Raw genomic sequence first — 18,853 nt, forward strand, 5'->3', positions numbered from 1 at the left:
GTTTATTTTTGTGTATGGTGTTAGGTGGTGTTCTAATTTCATTCTTTTACATGTAGCTGTCCAGTTTTCCCAGCACCACTTGTTAAAGAGGCTGTCTTTTCTCCATTGTATGTTCTTACCTCCTTTGTCGTGAATTTGGTGACCATATGTGAGTGGGTTTATCTCTCGGCATTCTATCTGTTTTTTGTGCCAGTACCATACTGTCTTGATTACTGTAGCTTTGTAGTATAGTTTGAAGTTGGGGAGCCTGAATCCTCCAACCTCATTTTCCTTTCTCAAGATTGCTTTGGCTATTCAGGGTCTTTTGTGTTTCCATACCAACTGTAAAATTTTTTGTTCTAATTCACCAGCAGTATTACTAGCATATTACTTTGTGTTATTATATTTATTACTCATTATTTTGATAAAAAGTATAACAGCACTCAAAGAAACTGTGCTGCCAACAATAGCTTTTCTTCCTGTGGTGCCATATCTTCAGGAACATTAGCAGTCTGCACAATGCAATTCAGGTTCCCTATTTAATTAATTATATTCATTATGCTTAATTATATTAAATATACTCCCTAGCTAATTGATGAATTTTATATATTAGTTTTATGTACTGAGCTACGGTGAATTTTTATAACTCAATATAATTAATATAATTAATATTATTAACTATATTGAGTTATAAAAATTCACCGTAGCAGAAATCTCTGTACGTTATGAGTTGCGTAAACATTGGTGGAGTTAGTTTGGAGTGAGTAATGATTCCTGTGGGAAACCAACATGTCTCCAAACAAACTTTTGTAGCATAACCAAACACTTCTTCATGTCTAAAGCAGGGATAATACCTTATCTATATTACAGGTTTGCTCTAAAAATCAGTTGAGAGGATGAATATTTATTTACTCTTTCATTGAACAAACCTTTAATGAGTACCAGTATGTACAAAACACTGTGCTAGGTGATGGGGTGGTAAATCGGTTGTCCTTCCCTTAAGGAGCTTACAATTTAGTAGAATAAGAAAGTCATGTAAAAAATGAAATTGATTGTAATGGGTGCCATATATGATGGAGGTCAGGGTGTGAAGGGGAGGAACTGTAAACGGCTTTGTGGAATAGTTTCTATTCGACTTGAGTCTTGAAAGATCATAGGTGCTTGTCAGGTAGCCAAGTGTGGGAATGGCGGTGAGTGGAGGAAAGCAGGAGCAACGATATAGAGACCAATGTTTTCTGAAGCCGCAGTTACAAATGAGTAGAGGATAGAAGTACCAGATATATTGCAGGATGGGATGAGGTATGTGTATAAATAAAATAGGGCTGGAAGGTGAGATGCATGATCTTAGGAGCCTTTCTAAGGAGTCTGAATTCTGTAGACAGTGGGAAGCCATTGTGAGGCCTTGAGCTAAGAAATAACATGATCAGCTCTACCTTTTAAAAAGATAACTGTGCTCCACATCATATGTCATTAGGGAAATGCAAATTAAAACAATGAGATACTATTATATGCCTATTAGAATGACCAAAATCCAGAACACTGACAACATCAAATGCTGGTGAGGATGTGGAGCAGTAGGAGCTCTTATTCATTGCTGGTGGGAATGCAATATAGAACAGCCACTTTTGAAGACACTTTGGCAGTTTCTTACAAAACTAAACGTACTCTTACTGTAAGATCTAGCAGTTGTACCCATTGGTGTTTACCCCAGTAAGTTGAAAACTTATACGTCCACACAAAAACCTGCACATGGATGTTTATAGTGGCTTTACTCATAAACTATTCTGTGTGATACTATAATGATGGGTACATTACTATACATTTGTGGAAATCAATAGAATTTGCAACACCAAGAATGAACCCTAATGTGAACTCTGGCCTTTGAGTGATAATGATGTGTCAATGTAGGTTCATCTGTTGTAACAAATATACCACTCTGGTGTAGGTTGTTGATGGTGGGAGAGGCTGTGCATGTGTGGGGGCAGGGAGTGTGTGGGAACTCTCTGTACTTCTGCCTAATTTTGCGGCGAACTTAAAACTGCTCTAAATAATAGTTTATTTAAAAGGAAAAAAAAATTCAGGCTTTAGGCTAACTTAGATTCATTTCCCTCATTTAGTCTGAATTGATGGTTTCACCACAGTGCATTCTAAAGTCAAATATTAAAAATTTTTAGAACTTTGAGTGACCTTTCCCCCTATTATCTATAGATAATTAAGAGTAAAGTAATTTCTGAACTATATGATGTGATACCCTAATCCAGTTTTTATTAAACTTTCTTTTTTTAAAAAAGATAACTGTTGACATCCTAGAGAATGGATCAGAAGAGTGAAGGGCAGGAGTCAAGGATTATAGCTAGGCTATCAAAGTTGCTCAGTTAAGAGCTAATGAAGACCTGAACTAAGTCCTAATCAGTGTGGCTGGAGAAGGTCACAGATTATAGAAATGTTAAGTTGTACTGTTAGGATTGGTCACTTCTAGATGACTTGAGGCTGTAGGAAAAATCTAAAATGATTCCTAGCTTTCTGGCTTAAGTGACTAGGTTAACGGTGGTACCCTTTACCAAGATGGAGACTGTAGGACAAGAAGGAGGTTTGTAGGAAAGATGATTAGTTTTGGACGTGTTGGATTTCAGGTGTCTGTCTTGTATCCAGATTTTACTTGATTTTTATTTATTTTAAAGATTTATTTATTATTTATTTATTTTGTTTATTTTTGGCTGCATCGGGTCTTAGTTGTGGCACTTGGGATCTTCGTTGAGGCATGTGGGATCTTTTGTTGTGGTGCGCGGGCTTCTCTCTAGTTGTGGCATGCAGGTTTTCTCTTCTCCAGTTGTGGCGTGCAGGCTCCAGGGTACGTAGGCTCTGTAGTTTGCGGCACGTGGGCTGTAGTTGAGGTGCGTGAGCTCAGTAGTTGTGGTGTGCTGGCTTAGTTGCCCCATGGCATGTGGGATCTTAGTTCCCTGACCAGGGATCGAACCCACATCCCCTGCTTTGTAAGGCAGATTCTTTACCACTGGACCACCAGGCAAGTACCTATTTTTATTTTTTTTAAAATGTTTATTTATTTATTTATGTGGCTGCATCAGGTCTTGGTTGTGGCACGTGAGCTCTTTGTTGTGGCATGTAGGCTTCTCTCTAGTTGTGGCATGTGGGCTCCAGAGTGTGCGGGCTCAGTAGTTGCGGCACATGGGCTCTCTATTTGTGGCACGCGGGCTCTAGAGCATGTGGGCTTAGTTGCCCCGTGGTATGTGGGATCTTAGTTCCCCGACCAGGGATTAAACCGGTGTCCCCTGCATTGGAAGGCGGATTCTTTTTTTTTTTTAATAAATTTATTTATTTATTTATTTATTTTTGGCTGCGTTGGGTCTTTGTTGCTGTGTGCAGGCTTTCTCTAGTTGCGGCGAGTGGGGGCTACTCTTCATTGCGGTGCACAGGCTTCTCACTCTGGTGGCTTCTCTTGCTGTGGAGCACGGGCTCTAGGCATGTGGGCTTCAGTAGTTGTGGCACGTGGGCTCAGTAGTTGTGGCTCATGGGCTCTAGAGCGCAGGCTCAGTAGTTGTGGCGCACGGGCTTAGTTGCTCTGCAGCATGTGGGATCTTCCCAGATCAGGGCTCGAACCCGTGTCCCCTGCATTGGCAGGTGGATTCTTAACCACTACGCCACCAGGGAAGTCCCCTGGAAGGCGGATTCTTAACCACTGGACCACCAGGGAAGTCCCTAGTATCCAGATTTTAGATGCCTGTGAAAATCATGTCTATAGAATGGAGATGTAGGTTATTAATCAAACCACAAGTTTTAAAAAATAACTTCTTAATCACATTGTTATGAAAATTGCAGTGACTTCAGTGATATATCCTTTGGCAAAAAAAAGTAAAAAACTTATCACCCATTTTTCTTCTTCATTCCTGCACTGCCCTAGTGTTCACATTCTGTTCACCTAGTCTTACAGATATTCTTCCCGCACTCTGAGGCTTTACCCATTCTGAAATACATTCAAGAGTCTATCTACCTTTAGGGAATACTTCTCAACTTATTTTATGAGGGCAGTATTACCTTGATATCAAACCAGACAAAAACATAGAAAGAAAACTAGATCAATAACTTTTACGGATATAGACACAAAAATCTTCAAAAAATACAAACAAACTAAATCTAGTAACATATATAAATGATTACAGACCATATACAAATGGATTTATCCCAGTGATGCAAGGTTGGTTCAATATATCAAAAAGCAGTCAATGTAATACACCATATTAATAGAACATGAGACAAAAACCACACGATCATCTGAGACACTAAAGAAAAGTATTTGACAAAATCTAACACTGTGATTTAAAAAAGACAACTGACACGTAAACAAAGTAGGAATAGAAGGGAACGTTCTCCATCTGATAAAGATTACCTATGAAAACCCCACAGCTAAAATCATACCTCATGGTGAAAGGCTGAATGATTTTCCCTACAACAGGAAAAAGACAAGAATGTTTGCTCTCACCACTGCTATTCAACCTGTATTGGAGATTCCAGGCAGGGCAATTAGGTAAGAAAAGGAAATAAAGATCATCTAGATTGGAAAGGAAGAAGTTAAAATTTCTGTTTGTAGTTGACATTATCTTGTATGTAGAAAATCCTAAGGAATCCACTTAGAAAAATACTAGAACTACTGAGTTCAGCAAGGTTGCAGTGAACAAGACCAATATATTAAAATCAATTTTATTTTTATACACTAGCAATGAGCAATCTGACAATGAAACTAAGAACAATTTCATTGATAGTGACATCAAAGAGAACAAAATTCTTAGAAATACGTTTTTAAAATACAAAACGTATAATCTGAAAACTATAAAACATTGTTGAAAGCAATTAAAGAAGTTATAAATAAACTGAAAGATATTGCGTGTTGATGGATTATAAGACTTAATATTGTCAAGATGGTAATACTATCCAAATTAATCTGTAGACTGAACACAGTCCTTATCAAAATCCCAACTGGTGTTTCTGCAAAATACGCAAGCTGATCCTATAATTCCTATGGAAATTCAAAGGACCCAGAATAGCCAACGATCTTGAAAGAGAAGAACAAGTTAGAAGACTCACACTTCCTGATCTCAAAACTTACTGCAAAGCTACAAAGACAGTGTGCTACTGGCATAAGGATAGACATATAGATCAATGGAACAGAATTGAGGTTGTGGTCAGCTGGTTTTCAACAAGGGTGCTAAGACAATTCACTGGATTTAGAATAGTCTTTCTAACAAATGGTGCTGAGACAACTGGTTATTTGTCTGCAAAAGAATAGAGCTGTACCCCTATTGTACAACCACCACAAAAATAAATTCAAAATAGACTATAGACCTAAATGTAAGGGCTACACTATACAATTCTTAGAAAAATATGTACTGGTCAATTGTTATTGCCTTGCATTAGGCAAAGCTTTTAAAATATGATACCCAAAGTATAAGCAACAGAAGAAAAATAGTCAGATTGGGCTTCATTAAAATTAAAAACTTTTGTGCTTTAAAGGAAACTATCAAGAAAGTTAAAAGACAACCCACAAAATTGGAGAAAATATTTGTGAATCATATATCCGTTAAACAGCTTGTATCTGGAAAGTGTTAGACAAAAATAACTCAATGGACAGGATCTGAATGGACTTTCTGAATAGACATTTCTGTAAAGAATATGTGCAAATGGGTACTAAGCACGTAAAAAGATTCTTAACATCATTAGTCATTAAGGCAAATCACAACCACAGTGAGACACTACTTCATACACACTACGATGACTTTAATCAAAAGACAATAAAATGTATTGGCAAGGATGTGAAGAAATCCAAACCCTTGTTCATTGTTGGTGGGAATGTAAAATGGTTCAGACCACTTTTGAAAACAGTTTGGTAGTACCACAAATTGCTAAACACAGGGTTACCACACAACCCATCAGTTCCACTTCTAGATATATATGGAAGAGAAAGGAAAACGTGTCTATCACAGACTTGTTATTGAGTGTTCTCATAGCATTATTCATAATAGGCAAAAATTGGGGCTTCCCTGGTGGCGCAGTGGTTGGGAGTCTGCCTGCCAATGCAGGGGACACGGGTTCGAACCCTGGTCTGGGAGGATCCCACATGCCGCGGAGCAAATAGGCCTGTGAGCCACAATTACTGAGCCTGCCCGTCTGGAGCCTGTGCTCCGCAACAGGAGAGGCCGCGATGGTGAGAGGCCTGCGCACCGCGATGAGGAGTGGCCCCCGCTTGCCGCAATTGGGGAGGGCCCTCGAGCAGAAACGAAGACCCAACACAGCAATCAATCAATCAATCAATAAATACATACATACATACATACATACATAAATAATAAATTTCTTAAAAAGAAAAAAAAAAAAAGGCAAAAATTGGAAACAACCCAGAATGCCCATCAAATGATGGCTGGATAAGTTAACATGTGGTACATCCTTATAATGGACTATTATTCAGAAATAAAAAAGAATGAAATACTGGTACATCCTAGAACATGGATGAACTTTGAAAACATTATGCTAAGTGAAAGAAGCCGGTCACAAAAGTTTACATATTATATGATTCTATTTATGTGAAATGTCCAGAATAGGCAAAATTATAAAGACAGAAAGTAGATTAGTGATTGCCTAGGGCTGAGAGAGACAGAATTTAGAAGTGTGTCTAAAGAATAAGAGGTTCCTTTTAGGGTTGATGAAAATGTTCTAAAAATGATTATGGTGATGGTTGTACAATTTTGTAACCATACTAAAACCCAGTAAATTTTAGGCGTTAAATGGGTGAATTTTATGATATATAAATTATATCGCCATAAAGGTATTGAAAAGATTTACCTACTTCTCCAGAAAGAATATGTATCATTTGTCCTTTTAGTTTAAGTTCAAGCCCCCCACCACGCCTTTTCAAAGTTTTCACTGATTAATAGCAATTTATCAATTTGATTATTCCTATTCTCCTAATTATACACTTGTAATTTATTTTAGTATTTCTGTTGGTTGTGTTTGCCTCTCATATTCATTAGCCATTGTATGTTTGTGTGTAGAGATTATGTCTAATGTCTGTTACCAGTATTAATCTCATCTCAGTGCTATACTGGTGGATAACCTCTGGAAACCCAAATGCTTATTGATTATTTAGTGAATCCTACTTTTAAGATGGTTACTATTCCTTTTATTCAGTGTGATTCAGATGTACAATGGCTATAACATTATACTTTGTATGGGTTATAAAATGTAACTTATGTGTTTTAGGAAAGGATGTGCATAACTTATTCAAAGTCTTGCAAATATATACCTACATGTTGAGTTCATTGGTTCAAATATCATTAACAACAAAACATATTTGTTGAGCATGTAGTGTAAGTAACTGCTGAGCTCTAGTAAGATAAAGTGTAGCAAATATACCTGTTCTTAATAATCTTACACTCTAATTGGGAGAGTGAGTTCAAAGACAATTGTGTAAAGTTCAGGATTAGGCATAGTAAGCACTAAAATGAATTCCGGGCTCTCTGGAAGGCTGATATGGGCCAGAGTTGAGAAAATCTTTGAGGAGGAATGAGACTTTCACATAGGCTTGTTAAAAAAACATTATTCTTGTTTTTTAGGTACAAAACTCAAAACATGAACAATGATATATATTACCAATGTTCAAAGCTGATTTGGTTAGAACTGGAATACAGTTGCCTACAACATATTCCAGAGGAATTAGAAAAGTCAAAGTAATGGATAACAGAAAAGATCCTCCATTCTTCAATGAAGATAACGCGGGACCATTTTATTACAGACTTCCTTTCTATGATACCATGGAGCTCTTCATTGAAACACTGACTGGAACATGTTTTGAGCTGAGAGTTTCACGCTTTGAAGCTGTTATTTCTGTGAAAGCAAAAATTCGAAGATTGGAAGGTACTAGTCTTTCTTGTTTTGTAGGATTAAATTTGTTCTTCAAGAGTGTATAATAACTTTTTAGCTTTTCTTATGGAGAAATGTCAAACATACATGAAATTAGAAAGAAATGGAGAATGAATCCTTATATACGCCCTACTCAGCTTCAACAGTTATCAATTCATGAACTGTCTTTTTTCCATTCCTGCATTTCCCCCACTCTGTTCCCTTTCTACCAGATTCTTTTGAATCAAAGCAAATCCCTGGCATTATGTTAATGGTGTGAAATAATATTTTAAAATGGTTTTTCAACAGGTTATTATGATGTGAGGATTCTGCAATAACTACCTTACAGTGATAATTGAATTCCTTTATTGACCCTGTTTACTTTTTTAGAGTGCTTTGTGAATACTTTTTCTTTTTTTAACGTGGAGATTTTTCTGGGAAGAGTTTTTGGTTTACATTTACATAGATTTGAAGTTTCCTCAGTATAGCAGGGATACTGAATATTGTATAATGTCTCTTTTATGGTTGGTGTATTTGTGAAAAGTGTTATAAATTACTTTGTGTTAAAATTAGTCTTTTTCTTTGTACTTGGCAGATTTCTGAAATAAGTGGTATTTGCCATTTATAGTTGTTAAAATCCAGTAAAGACTAGAAAATTTTCCATATAACACTAAATGGATCTTTGCTTTTTGAGCCAGCTGGAACTTGCTTGTAATATAAAGGTAGAAACTAGCATGCCCTCCATCTCAGTTTAAGTTCAGAATTTTAGAAGGATGAGGAGGATTGGAATTTTTTATCTTTGTGAAGTCAAGGATCCTAGTATCTGAGCTTCTGAATATTTGATATTCCTCTAGTAACTAAGTTCTGTTGAAGTTAGTGACCAGCTCAGTCCAATGACCACATCAATACGCCCATTAATGGCACATGAAGCTTTTCTCTCCCCAAATGATTTGGTGAGATACAGAGTCAGAATAGTTTATTTTGACTTTTCCTGCTTTTTTATTTATATGATGGTGTAATGATATCTTTTTAGGAGCGGTAAGATTTTAAAAAAACCCTCTTGTGTTCTAAGTAATCTCTGCATTTTTTCCTGCTTTCATGCATTTTGAATAATCTCTGTGCAGCAGAAGCACTCTAGAGGACATCCTGTTTAGTTCTCTTAATGGCAGAAGAGTAGATTTGGGCTTAGGAAAGATTAGGGACTCATCCAAGGGAAATATTTACTGACAGAGTTGGACCAGAGCCAAGATATAGGCTACTTGTCCTCTGTAGGAGGAGACATAGGGTAAAAGCAATGACTTTGTAGTTATTAGACAGTTGAAACCTAGTTTAGACATTTATAAAACGAATATACTTATTGGGAGATTAAATGAGGTAATATGTAAAATCTCTACAGTCTTTGTCTGCTTAGGCTGTCACAACAAAATACCATAGACTGGGAGGCTTAAACAACAGAACTTTATTTTCTCACAGTTCCAGAGGCTGAAACTCTGAGATCAGGGTACCAGCATGATCAGGTTCTGGTGAGGCTTTCTTCCTGACTTGTAGACAGATTTGTTTTCACTGTGTCCTCACATGGACATCTCTTCTTATAAGGGCTTGGATCCAACCATAAGGGCCTCACCCTCATGACCTCATCTAAACCTAATTATCTCCCAAAGGCCCCATCTCCAAATACCATCACTTTGAGGGTTAGGACTTCAAGATATAAATTTTGGTGGGATACAGTTCAGTCCATAGCACTTACCACTAGTGGTCAATAGATCTTAATTCCCGTTCCCAGTCCGCATCCTTCTAGCCCTCACCCCTTCTTTCCCTCCTGTTCCTAAACTTTTGTAACTTCTTGCAGCCTGTGGGCAGGGATAGTCACTCTGTTCTTCAGGAGGCTTTAAGAGGGCATCCTTCATGTAAAATTAATTTTAATCCTTTTCTAGGTGATATTTCTATTTCTACCCAGGATGACATTTGAGTATAACATGGAGGGTAAGACTCTCCAAGATAAAAGGATATGGAGTAGGTAGGATAGGAAGGCAGAGGTAACACTGTTCAGTTTAATCTTTCAGGGAAATGGTTGCTCTGCCAGACTGCTTTTCCTTTTGGGCAGCTTTTGGGAAGCTGGGAACTAGAGCATAGTAGGAGATAGGAGGGTAGATGGAGGGGACTGCAGAGAAAGGGTTGAAGGAATGTGCTGGATTAGGAATGATGAGGCTGTAGTACCTACAAGGGGACTTTAAATGGGCCTTGAAGGGACAGGAGCAACTGAAGCCAGACTGCCTGATTTCAGATTACCAACTGAGTAAATTACTTAACCTCTCTTTACCTCAGTTGCGCTAATTTAAAATGGGACTGATAATAGTACCTAGTTCAGAGTTGTCCTCAGGATTAAATGAATTCAATGAAAAGCATTTAGCAGAGCATCTGTGCTCTTTATCAGGGGAAAATGGTTAGTCTGTGGAGATAGTGCAATATGTACCAAAGGATATAAGAGCTATGCCCTTGGGAGGAGATGTAATTTAGTTCTCTTGAGTTTCCAGAGAAGGAAAATTCTTTGGAGCTTATCATTACCTAGAGTAGTGGTCTGCAAAGAAGAGTACATGGTACTCAGAGGATAGGGATTTGGAAAGAAAAAATGTGCCAAGAAATGTAAGGGATTATTGTCAGCTGGTTTTTTATTGCCGTGGGCAGTGGATTCCCTGGACTTGCCATCAAATCATTGGCATTACCACTCCCTAATAAAGATTTCTCTTCCGTATATGGGATAGGATTGTTTCCCTGGCCAACTTTATGAGTAGGTGGGACCATGTTAATAGTTCTGGCCAGTGAGCTATGAATGGAAGTCTCCATCAGCCTGAGTCCCTGAGCGACTGTAGTGAGCAGAGCCCTCCTGACATGCAGTAGACATGTAACTTGAGCAAAAAATAAGTCTTTGTCTTAAGCCATTGATGTTTTGGGGATGGTTTGGGGTAAGTTCAATATATAACCTACTTTACTTTGCCTGATACAGTATCAACTAGGGATCCATTTTTTTCACTTTATAAGTAATTGGCTATCTAAATACCACTTATTGAATTAGTCTAGTCTTTTCTCACTAAAGTAATTTCATAACTGTCATGTATTACATTTTTATATGCACACAACTCTTAATCACCTGATGTGTCCCCCTTTGCCAAAATTATACTGTCTTACTTATTGTAATACAATTTATAAGTTTTGATAGCTGATTGTGTCCATACATATTAAGGATTATGTCGTCTTGGAGAACTGACCCCTTTATCACTATGTAATGCCCCTCTTTATCTCGGATATTTTTCCTTGCTCTGTAGCCTGTTCTGTCTGCAATTAATATAGCTACTCTAGCTTTTTTTTTTTTGATTAGCGTTAGCATAATATATCTTTTTCCATCCCTTCTTTTCCCCCCAGCTTTATTGAGGTATAATTGACAAATAAAATTGTATCCATCCCTGTACTTTTTTTTTTATATCCAGCTATATTACTATTTATTTATTTGATTTGATTTGATTTTATTTTTTTAACATCTTTATTGCAGTATAATTGCTTTACATTGGTGTGTTAGTTTCTGCTTTATAACAAAGTGAATCAGCTATACATATTTCCCCATATCTCTTCCCTCTTGCGTCTCCCTCCCTCCCACCCTCCCTATCCCACCCCTCTAGGTGGTCACAAAGCACCGAGCTGATCTCCCTGTGCTATGCGGCTGCTTCCCACTAGCTATCGGTTTTACATTTGGTAGTATATATATGTCCGATGTGGCACATATATACAATGGAATATTACTCAGCCATAAAAAGAAACGAAATTGAGTTATTTGTAGTGAGGTGGATGGACCTAGAGTCTGTCATACAGAGTGAAGTAAGTCAGAAAGAGAAAAACAAATACTGTATGCTAACACATATATATGGAATCCAAAAAAAAAAAAAAAAAGGTCATGAAGAACCTAGGGACAGGATGGGAATAAAGGCGCAGACCTACTAGAGAATAGACTTGAGGACACGGGGAGGGGGAAGGGTAAGCTGGGACAAAGTGAGAGAGTGGCATGGACATATATATATCCCTCTACTTTTAATCTATATATATCTTTATATTTAAAGTGGATTTCTTATAGACAACATATAGTTGGGTCTTGTTTTTTGATCCACTCTGACAGTCTCTGTCTTTTAATTGGTTTATTGAGGCAATTGATGTTTAAAATGATTACTGATATAGTTGAATTAATAACTACCATATTTGTTTCTATTTTCTACTCATTCCCCTTATTCTTTGTTCCTTCTTTAATCCTCTTTCTTTCTTTATGTAGATCTATATCATTTTCCTTTTCTCTGAAGAACTTCATTTCTTTGCAAGGCAGTTGTACTAGCAACAAATTATCTCAAATTTTGTTTATCTGAGAAACTATTTCTCCTTCACTTTTGAAGGATAATGTCATAGGGTACAGAATTCTAGGTTGGTGGTCTTTTTCTTTCAACACTTTAAATATTTTACTCCACTCTCTTCTTGCTTATAGGATTTTGGATAAGAAGGTTCCTGTAATTATTATCCATATGGTTTTTCCTCTGTCTTCTTTGAAGATTTTCTCTTTGTCTTTGCTTTTCTGCAGTTTGATATAATATGCCTAGGTGTAGATTTTAAAATTTTTATCCTATTTGGTGTTCTCTGAGCTTCCCAATCTGTGCTTTGGTGTATCTCATTAATTTTGGAAAATTCTGGGTCATTATTACTTAAACTATTTCTTCTGTTCCAATTTTCTCTTTCTTCTAGTATTCCAGTTACACCTTTTGAAAAATTTCCATAGTTCTTTGATGTTCCGTTTTTTTTTTAATTCTTTTTTCTCTTTACATTTTGGTTTGAGAAGTTCCTGTTGACATTTCTTTCAGTTCACTGATTCTTTCCTTGCCATACTCAGTCTGCTGATGAGTGAGCCCATCAAAGGCATATCTTTTTCCATCCCTTTACTTCTTTTTTCCCCAGCTTTATTGAGCTTCCTTTTGCTTATATGTAATACACATGCATTTGAGATTTATTCATATTGTTCCATATATCAGTAGTTCATTCTGTTTATGGTTGAGTAGTTTTCCATTGTATGGATATACTACACTTATTCATTCCCAAGTTGAGGGACACTTCAGTTTTTGGTGATTTTGAATAAAGCCATTTTAACTTTCATGTGCAGTTTTTTATGGGTGCATTAGTTTTCATTTCACCTGGGTCAATACCTAGGAGTGGAATTGCCGAGTTGTATAGTAAGTGTTTTTTAATTTAATACAGAATTCCAAACTTTTCCAGAGTGGCTGTACCCTTTTGTATTCCTGTGAGTAATGTCTAAAAGTTCTAGTTCCTCTGTATCATCAGAACATGGTATTGTTTGAGTTGTTTTTGGTTTTGTTTCTTTCTTGCCATTTTAATAGATATTGGTGATATCTCATTGTGGTTTTAATTTGCATCTCCCTAATGATTTTGAGGGTATTTTTATTTGCCTATGATTTATGTCTTCTTTGGTGAAGTTTCTATTCAATCTTTGCCCATTTAAAAAAATTAAGTTGTTTGTTTTCTTGTTACTATGTTTTGAAAGTCCTAGTGTTTTAAAATTTTTTATTACGTTTCCTTATGTCTTCTTTGACTCCTGAATTTTTTAGAAGTATACTTTTATTTCCATACTTAGGGGAATTTAAAAAATTTCATTTTATTATCACGAATTTAATTGCAGGTGGTTGGAGTAAATAGAATATTTATGGTAAACCTGGTATTTATACGTACAGTTGTCTTTGAATCTTATAGCAGCCTGGGGTGCTTTAAAAATTCATGTGTGGTGTAGAAGAAACAGGAAGAAAAAAATTGATGAGTTGAATTATTAATATTACAAGTTCAAGTGTACCTAAGCACAGTGGGAAGTTGGCTCAGAGATAAATCTTTGTTCCCCATACCCCACAACCACCATGTTTTTGATTTGTTTTGTTTTCCCACCTACTTTCTGGTACTACAAGATGCTCTAGGATCATCTTGTATATTTCCTGCCTTGTCTTAGAGCCAGCCATTTCTCTAAGGAGCTCTGGTTCCTTTTTTGGAGTATGGTATTAAAAACCAGGATCTGGGCATGATAATTGACTTTTCAGCAACAGTAATAGAAACCAGAAGACAGTGGAATATTATCTTCACAGTGCTGAGAGATATAACAATCTCTACCTAGAATTGAATTTAACTTTCAAGGATGAGGATGAAATAAAGACATTTTCAGAAAAAAACAAAACTTGAATTTCCTAACAACAAACTCTTGCCAAAGGAACTTCTGAAGTATATATCTTAGAAGGCAAATGATCCATAAAGGAAGTTGATGATGCAAGATGGAATGGCACATTTGTGGGTTAATCTAAATAAACATTTACTTAATAAAACAATGATATATGAAGGTTTGAAAAAATTCTGGTAACAGTGACATGTAAATCAAGGTGGAGTTCATAATGGGAGTGGTAAGGCTCTCAGCGTTGTTCATGAGGAGGATAAAGATGTGATTAGCTTTAGACTTGATCATTTAAATTTCTAAATTCATCACTAGAGATTAGAAATAGAATTATGTAAATTCCAAATGACAGAAGTGCCTCACCCTTTCCCATCTGTCTGAATTAATACATAAAGGAGGCAAATTGTTAAAGGAGAACAATTAGAAAGCACAAAATAAGATAGTAAAAATGAATTGAAATATGTCAGTAATCCCCCAAATGTAAAGTGGATAAAACTCTCTAATTGAAAAGCCACCATTGACAGACTGGTTAAAAAAAATACATATGAAATGCTGTTTGCAAGAGACCTAATCTAAAATGTAAGGACCTCAAAATGTTGAAAGCAGAAGAATTGAAAAAGATATACCAGGAAAATACTAACCTGAAGAAAGCTGATGTTTCTGTATTAATAAAGTTGTTATGTAAAATACATTTCAAAGTGAAACATGTGAACAAGTCATGTAGAGGGATGTTCATAGTAGTCTTGCTGATAATTTCAAAAATCTAGCAACAACTCGAATGACTACACTAGAATGGATAAGTTGTGGTATATGTAAATATATGTGTCATATAGTGGAATCAAATTCTATGAAATAGTTGACAACAGGGAAATCTAATGTAATAGTAGCTTCATACACGACATGGATAAATTAAAAACAATGGTGAATAAAAAAAGCAAAACATAGATGAATACATATACTATGATCCACTTATATAAAGATCAAAAAGGGACAAAGAAACAATACCACATTGAAGTAAAGCACTAACAAAAAGCAGAGGGATAATTCATACCAAATTCAGAATGATGATTACCCCTGGGTGGAGGGAAGAGGATGCAGCTGAGGAGAAGCATGAAGATTGTTTTTTCTCTGTATCCTTCTCAACACTTGGTATGGTCAGTCTTTTTTAGTCATTCTAATAGGCATGTAGTGATACCTCATGGTGGTTTTAATTTGCATTTCCCTAATGACTAGCGATATTGAGCATCTTTATGAACTTGTTTGCCATCCTTGTATATTCTTTGTTAAAGTGTCTATTTAATTCTTTTACCCATTTAACAAATCTGGTTGTTTTCTTGTTGTTTTGAGAATTATTTATTTCTGAATACAGGTTTTTAATCAGATACACATTTTGCTGAGATTTTCTCCTAGACTGTGGCTTGTCTTTTTATTCTCTTAACAGTACCTTTTGAAGTGAAAATGTTAATTTGGCTGAAGTCCAATTTGTCAAATTTTTAAAAAATGGATATGGGTGTCATATCTTTGTCAGTGAAATCTTTGTCAATCTGAGGTCACAGAAAATTTCTTCTATATTTTCCTGTAAAGGTTCAGTTACATTGGTGCTTTTTTTTTGCCACGCTACGTGGCAGGCGAGATCCTAGTTCCCTGACCAGGGATCAAACCCGCACCCCCTGCGTTGGAAGCACGGAGTTTCAACCGCTGGACCACCAGGGAAGTCCCAATTACATTGATTTTTAAAATATTAAACCAGCATTCCTGGAATTCACTTTACTTGTTCCTGTTGTTTTATCTTTTTAATATATTATTGAATTTTGTTTGTTAAAACTGTGTTAGAATATTTGTATCTTTGTTTATGAAGGAATACTGATTTTATTTTGTAATGTCTTCTTTAGTTTTGGTATCAGGGCAATAGTGTCCTCACTGAATGAACTGGGACTATTCCTTCCTTTGCAATTTTTAGATAGAGAGTACAATTGGTGTTATATCCTCAACTGTGAAGCTATCTCTGTAATAAATATAGGGCTATTCAGGTTATCTTTTTCTTCCTGAGTGAGCTTGGGTAGCTTGTATCTTTTAAGGATTTTGTTGATCTGTTTGTTGAATTTTATTGGCATAAAGTTCATAATATTCTTTTATTCTTTCAGTATCTGTGGAATCTGTAATGATGTCACCCCTTTCGTTCCTAGTACTGGTAATTTGCATTATTATTTTAAAAAATCAGTCTTTATTAATTTAATGAATTTCTTGAAGAATCAGATTTTGTTTTCTTTGATTTTTCTCTCCTATTTTTCTGTTTTCCATTTCATTGATCTTTGTTTTGATTTTTATTAACAATGTTTTGGCTTACTTTGGGTTTAATTTACTCTTTTTCTAATTTCTTGAGACTAAGGTTATTGATCCAATCCATTTCTTCTTATGAAATATTGGTGGGTAGTGCTTTAAGTTTCCTCCTAAGTACTGTCTTATTGGTATTCCATACATTTTGATATGTTGTATTTTCATTAAGTTCAAATTATTTTCTAATTTTCCTTTTGATGCCTTTTTTGATCCATGGATTATTTAGAAGTATGTTGTTTAGTTTCTAAAAATTTGGGGAATTTCTAGAAATCTTTCTGATATTGGCTTATAATTTAATTCTAAATTTAACTTAAATTTAAATTTAAATCAATTTAAAACTGATTCTTTTAAAATTTAGGAACTAGTTTTATGGTCCAGAATATTGTCTGTCTTGGTAAATGTTACTTATGCACTTGAGAAGAATGTGCATCCTATTATTGATGTGTGGCATGTTCTATAAATGTCAGGGCAATTTCTGTGATAGTGTTCTATATGTTCTCTTTGATTATTTACTTATTCTGTCAACTGTTGGGAGGAGTATTGGAATCTCTAACTATAATTGTGGATTTATCTTTTTCTCCTTCCAATTCTGTCAGCCTTTATGTCATGTTCTTTGAAGCTCTGTTATTAGGTGCATACATTTTTAGGATTTTATGTCCTCTTGACTTCACTGACCTCTTCATCATTATGAAATGACATTCGTTATCCTTGGTAATAATTTTTTCCCTGAAATCTACTTTATCTGATATTAATATCATCACTCCAGATTTTTTTGACTAGTGGTCAGCATAAGATATGTTTTTCCATCCTTTTACTTTTTATCTATTTATATCTTTATATTTAAGGTGCCTATTTCTTGCAGACAGCATATAATCGAGTCTTGCTTTTTATTTTTATTTTTTTGTTAATCCAATCTCTGTCTGCTTCTTAACTTGCAGTTTTTAGACCATTTTATTTAAGATGACTATAGATGTGATTAGGTTTTAGTTCATCATATTATTATTTGTCTTCTATTTGTTGCATCTGTTCTTTGTTCACTTTTTCCTCTTTTCCATATTTGTTTTGGATTAATTGAGTATTCGGTATGATTCCATTTTGTTCTCTTTTGTTGGCTTATCGATTATAACTCTTTATCCTGGTATTTTAGCTGTTGCTTTAGTGGTCTGTAATATACATCTTTAACTTACCATTCTCTATCTTCAAGTGATATACCACTTTGCATATCTTACAGGAACCCTACAATATTGTACTTTTCATTTCTCCCCTCTTGGCCTTTATACTATTATTGTCATGTATTTTCTTTTACATAAGTTGTGAACCCCACAATACATTGTTATTTTTGCTTGAACAGTCAATTATCTTTAAAAAATGCTTAAACAATATTAAAAACTACTTCTTTGTATAGTTACCATTTTTTATGCTCTCCATTCCTTTACATAGATCCAGATTTTCATTTGGTATCATTTTTCTTTTTCCTGAAGGACTTGTCTTTTTTATTGTTGTTGTTTTTGTTTTTTTTGAAGGACTTCAACATTTGTTGTAGTGTGGGTCTGCTAGTGATGAATTTTTCTGCCTTTGTATGTCTGAAACATCATACTTCACTTTTTTTTACATTTAAAAAATTGGGATAAAATTTACATAATATAAAATTCACCGTTTTAAAGTATACAGTACAGTGCTTTTTAGTATATTCACAGTGTTGTGTATTAATCACCACTATCTAATTCCAGAAAATTTCTGTCCCCCAAAAAAGTAACCTTTTAGTTACAAATTTATTTCAACCCACCTTTCCCTGGCATGTACTGATTTTTCTGTCTCTGGATTTGCCTATTCAGGACATTTCATGTAAACAGAATCACGCAATATGTGGTTTCTTTCACTTAGCATAATGTTTTCAAGGTGCATTCAAGTTGTAGTATGTACTTCATTCCTTTAAGGTCTCAATAATACTCCATTGTAACGCATATACATTTATTTAACCATTTATCAGCCAATGGATATTTAGCTGGTTTCTACTTTTTGACTATTATGAATAATGCTGTGATGAATGTTTATGTACAAGTTTTTGTTTGAACATATGTTTTCAGTTCACTTGGGTATATACTGAAGAATGGAATTGCTGGATCCTATGGTGACTGTGTATTTAACAATTTGAAGCACTGCTGAACTTTTTCACAGTGGGTGCACCATTTTACATTGTCACCAGCAGTGTATAAGAGTTCCAGTCTCTCCGCATTTTTACCAATGCCTGTTATTTTCCAAATTTTTTTTTTTATTATAACTATCCTAGTAGGTGGGAAATTGGTATCTCATGATTTTGATTCGTACTTCCCTAATGACTAAAGATATTGAGCATTATGTGTGTGCTTATGGGCC

General features: G+C 35.4%; 1 protein-coding gene across 7 annotated transcripts in view; it reads left to right on the top strand.

Moving 5' to 3' along the window:
- The window catches only part of ZFAND4 (zinc finger AN1-type containing 4), an 80,107-nt gene that overhangs the window by 6,547 nt on the left and 54,707 nt on the right, over positions 1–18,853 (top strand). For 3 of the 7 annotated variants that reach the window (XM_068548076.1, XM_068548074.1, XM_068548075.1), the window contains exon 2: positions 7,781–7,902. The exons of 1 other annotated variant lie outside the window; for it this stretch is intronic. In XM_068548076.1, the coding sequence (XP_068404177.1) occupies positions 7,800–7,902 (103 nt within the window). In that variant the 5' untranslated portion in view covers positions 7,781–7,799. Of the gene's footprint in view, positions 1–7,601; positions 7,903–18,853 lie in introns of all 7 variants that reach the window. 3 more of the 7 variants (XM_068548071.1, XM_068548078.1, XM_068548073.1) reach the window with 1 other exon arrangement.

Source organism: Eschrichtius robustus, chromosome 7 (genome assembly GCF_028021215.1).
Source record: "Eschrichtius robustus isolate mEscRob2 chromosome 7, mEscRob2.pri, whole genome shotgun sequence".
Taxonomy (NCBI): Eukaryota; Metazoa; Chordata; class Mammalia; order Artiodactyla; family Eschrichtiidae; genus Eschrichtius; species Eschrichtius robustus.